This window comes from Acanthisitta chloris, unplaced genomic scaffold (assembly GCF_000695815.1).
Source record: "Acanthisitta chloris isolate BGI_N310 unplaced genomic scaffold, ASM69581v1 scaffold44466, whole genome shotgun sequence".
Lineage (NCBI taxonomy): Eukaryota > Metazoa > Chordata > Aves > Passeriformes > Acanthisittidae > Acanthisitta > Acanthisitta chloris.
In genome coordinates this window covers 1,113-5,807 of record NW_008680619.1, presented here as the reverse complement: position 1 = coordinate 5,807, position 4,695 = coordinate 1,113, and the positions used below count along the sequence as shown (strand labels likewise).

The 4,695-nt window shown below is 44.7% G+C and overlaps 1 protein-coding gene across 1 annotated transcript; it reads right to left on the bottom strand.

The window, feature by feature from the left end:
* Positions 1-3,839: 3,839 nt before the first annotated feature.
* LOC103805114 (chromosome unknown open reading frame, human C18orf32) lies at positions 3,840-4,067 on the bottom strand (the record flags this gene model as incomplete). The annotated part of the gene is made up of 1 exon (XM_009077748.1): positions 3,840-4,067. A coding segment is annotated over exon 1 (228 nt), but the record flags the coding sequence as incomplete, so codon positions are not given.
* Positions 4,068-4,695: the final 628 nt, after the last annotated feature.

Below are 4,695 nucleotides of genomic sequence, written 5' to 3'. Positions count from 1 at the left end.
CCTAAATTCTATGATTCTATGATCTTTATCCTTTTATTCTCTTTGGCTTCTCTTATTAGTCATTAGAGTGAACGGAAAATGCTACAACCTCTTTGTAATTGTTTTGTCACCTAACATAAATAATTGGAAGCAACACGAGAGCTCTAGATGTTACAGCATGAAAAATATATGTTGTTTTCATTATTAATTTGATTTAATGAATTCAAATACTATTTTATCAGGACTTTTGTGTTACCAAGATGATTCGGGGTCACGATTGCAGTGCCTGTTAATGTCTTGTTAATGTCTGAGAAATGCCTGAGGCAGATGCTGCTAATGAAATCTCTGTGATATCTACACTGTCCCAAGGTACCTGTGCTTGAACAGGCTAAACAAGACGTTTTATCCACACAGACAACCCCTAGGAACAGCAGAACTGCGTGGAAATTACTGATGGAAACAGCCATGGAACTTCCCAGATGATAAGCAGAGGAAAAGGTGTTGATCTCCCCAGACCTGTTTTAAGAGGTTACAATTAATGCATTCAAAGCATAATTAAGAGCCTTTCAGCAACTCCGCAGAGTAATTTAAGTACTAACAAGAGACAAAATGCTCTAGGAATCAATGACACTTAGCTTTGCAGTTTTGTCAGGGTCTGTGCATTGCTCTTGTCCCTGACAGGCAAAACAAGGTCTCTCAGAATGGGAACTGTTAGGGTATAACTACAATAGTAAACAACTAACAGTGCAGTGCAAAACAGTTGCAGTGACCAAATTTGTAGCCTGTACCCACTCTGATTTTAGTAAATAAACAGAGAGTTAAGCAGTGAGAAAGAAGAAAACAGTACATCTGAGTCACAGGTTTGAAACAGAGAGTGGTTTAATCACTACACCATTTGAAGACAGTGAACTCCTGCAGATGATGAGCAAATCAAAGGGTCCCCAAACAACTCATTTGGTTGAGGTAATTTTACCTGCAGTGATGTTCCTAAGAGACTTCATTTATCAGCTTATTATCCCTTCATTATTCACTTATGCATGCAAATAATCTCTGCTGCAGCTAAGCCTTCACAGCTGAGCTGCACAGACACTGCACTCAGCACTTCTGAGTGTACCATCTGCAGTTACTCTGGCATTGAAATAAATCCATCCTAAGATTTTAGAGTTATCCTTGGAATATTCCAGAGCAGAACGTGCATTTACTGTCATAACAGCCAGGAAGCTTTGCTGGTAAAGCAGCATAATGTGATTCCCACCCGGGGGTGCACAGCTTCTCTCAGGGCCTTGACATGTTACATCCTTGAGGATACAGAGATCTCCTGTCCTTCTTGGCTCTTCAGAGGTCATTGCAATGTGTAAACCTGAGGCAGCTGCCAAGTAGAACAGTCACAGACTCAGAGAATATCCTGATCTGGAAGGACCCATAAGGATCATCATTCCAACTCCAGGCCCTGCCCAGGACACCCCAAAAAATCCACCCTGTGCCTGAGAGCATCATCCAAACACTCCTGGAGCTCTGTCAGCCTTGGGGCTGTGACCACTGCCCTGGGGAGCTGTTCAGTGCCCAAACACCTCTGGGAGAAGAACCTTCTCCTGATCTTCAACCTAACCCTGTTCCAGTGCCCAAACACTTCTGGGGGAAGAACCTTTCTCTAATATCCAACCTAAACCTCTCCTGACACAACTTCAGGCCGTTCCTGGGTCCTGTCACTGGTCCCAGAGAGCAGAGGTCAGTGCTGTCCCTGCACTGCCCCTTGGGAGGGAGCTGTATCCAGTGATGAAGTCTGTCCTCAGTCAGCTCTTCTCCAGGCTGAACAGACCAAGTGAACTCAGCCACTCCTCTTATGGCTTCCTCTCAAGGCCTTTCACCATCTTCATGTCCCTCTTTTGGACACTAATAGCTTTATATCTTTCTTGCATTGTGGTGCCCAAACTGTCCCCAGGGCTCGAGGTTAGGCTGCCCCAGTACTGAGCAGAGCAGGACAATCACCTCCCCTAACCAGTGGCAATGCTGTACCTGATGCCTCCAGGACACAATGTCCCTCCTGCTGCCAGGGCACTGCTGGATCATATTCAACTTGCCCTTGACCAGGATCATCTCCTAACACAGAGTCACTCTGCAGCTTCCCTTGAGCCCCTTCAGATCCTGGCAGGAGCTCTGAGGTCTCCACACAACCGTCTCTTCCCCAGGCTGAACAGCCCCAACCCTCTCAGCCTGTGCTCACAGGGAAGGTGCTCCAGTCTCTGATCAGCTTTGTGATCTCCTCTGGACTTGCTCCAACAGTTCCATGTCCTTCTTATGTTGAGGACACCAGAACTGTGTGCAGCATTCCAGGTGGGGCCTCACAGAGCAGAGCAGAGAGGGAGAATCACCTCCCTTGACCTGCTGCCCAAACTCCTGTGGATGCAGCTTGAGATGTTTATAGCTCAGAAGCCCAAGAAAAACTGAATGAGTCAATTTGCTTTTAAATACAATCCTATTTATTACAAGTAAAGTTCCACAAGCATTTTAAGGACATGTTAATTCGGATGTTATTTTTAAAGCCAGAACTGCACCACTTTAAACCACCACAACAGAATATCAAGCAACAATTGCATCATGCCTCTGCTGCTCCTCCTCAGGTAAAAAAATGCATAATATTCCAAGGGAAATAGTTAATGGAAGTATCACATTGAGACTTTGCTTTTAGTAAACTAAGTACATTTTGCAAACAGCAATAAATCTTTTAGCTCATGCACAGCTCTGACATGGAAAATCTAAACTCCTCATAGTGTAACCACGAGCTTCTGTTGCCATGATGAGGTCCACAGTTCTCCTAGCAAGGTCAAGCACAGACATAGCTCTTAGCTTTAAAGGTGAAAGCCTCACGTACTGCACTAGCTCTCAGTGAAATTAAGATGCTAAGATACATTGACCTTCCAGAGACAGATTTACCTAACCTCTAATCACACCCAAAGGTGGTAGATGGAAAAGTAATTCAAATGAGAAAAACACAAGAACTTCATCTTTCAAACATGTTAAATTAACCAATGAGCCATTTCAGGGGCAGAAGAGATTCTTTCCTGCAAGCAACAAAGGGTTTTATTCAGCTAAAATGTGCAAAGAGAAAAGTCTCAAAGTGAGAGGAATATCCCCAATTCATGTTGGATATGAGGGAATGAAAGCCTTAGGAATTAACTCCTTCAATTTTTTTTCTTGTCACCAGGTGCTGTGGATCTGTTTGCAGCAGTTCTAGGTTCGATGCCGTTGCACTCAACCTGCAAATAACGGACAGTGACATCAATGGGATGTCCAAATAAAGGACTTCACACCCAAAACAGCAACAGCTGGAGACAAAAATGGCTCTTAGAAGGAAGGGCAGGGCAGGTCTGTGAAGAAATCTGCAGTAGGAACCACTGGGTTGAGTCTGTGTAGACTTACAGGTGATTCAGGGGAGAGTGAGGGCAGAGACAACACCTACAAATCTTTGGGTTTGGTAGAGTCAAATAATAAATGCTCAGTTTACACACACTAAACATCTTCCCCCATCACAGGGCTGAACAGTGATTGTTCTTCCATTTCTACTTCAAACTCCAGTGTGACTTACCAAATATTTGACTTAAGAACAACCAGCCACTGAAAAATATCAGTTAACTAAGCTGTTTCAGAATCAGGAGCAATTCCTGTCCTCACAGGACCAGAAGCAGCCTTGAAACAACTATTTCTAGCTGCCTCAGTAGTGGCAACTCCTGTTCACAAGAAAACAGCCACAAAAAGGTCTGTAAAAACACCTGATCTCACTGTTCTGTGGTGCCCACCCTGACCCACTCCTGGGTGCCCCACCCAGACCTCCCCTGTTCAGACAAGGGAAGGAATCTTACTTTGTGGCTCCCAGAGTCATCCTCCTGGCTCCTCTTCAGGGCTGAAGGTGCCTTTGGATCCCCAGTGGTGCCTCCCTGACCTTGTTTCATGTCTGTTGTCTCTTGCAGAGCCTTCTTGGGCCACACACGCTTGAGCAGAGGAGCAATGATAGGGTAGAGATAAGGCTCCAGGAACTTCTTGTAGACCCAGAGGAGGACGGGGATGACAATGCAGGGAATGCACACCATGGTGTCCTGTGAGGGAGAACAGCTCAGGGTGAGTGTCTGTGTGCCACGAGCTAAGGAAACAGTGTTCAAACACTCAGCAAAGGCTGCGGTTGGTATTCGAACACCTTAGATTCTTTAGCTATGGATTAGCTGTTAAAGTTACAAAAATGTGTTTCAACATCCCTAACAAGAAGAACATTCGTGACATTTTAACCAAAAGAAAAAAAAAAAAGATTTGCTATTAATTCCTCAGTTCTAGAGCTGCAACTTGGAATAAAAAAACCAGGAAATAAGAGTTTTTGCTTAAACCACACAGAAGGTTTAAGCATCAAGCTGCAGGAATCAGCTCAGCTCTTGGTCCATTACATGTCCAAAAGTTTTGTGTTAATTATCACCTTCTTATTTAAGGAGAATTAAACAGCAGAAGTCCAGTCCACCCAGTGAGCTGTTACCACTGACAGCCAGGACGGTGGGAGGAGGGGAGAGAATCCCAGTCAGGGTTTCAGAGAGAAAAGTATGGATTACTTCCTTCCTCCTGCACCAATCCCACAGAACTGACCAGTCTGCTGTATGATTAATCCTTCCCTCTCCCAAACCCAGGGAGAAGCCTTCAAAAACACCAGCCTGGAGCCTGTGCAAAAACCAAAGC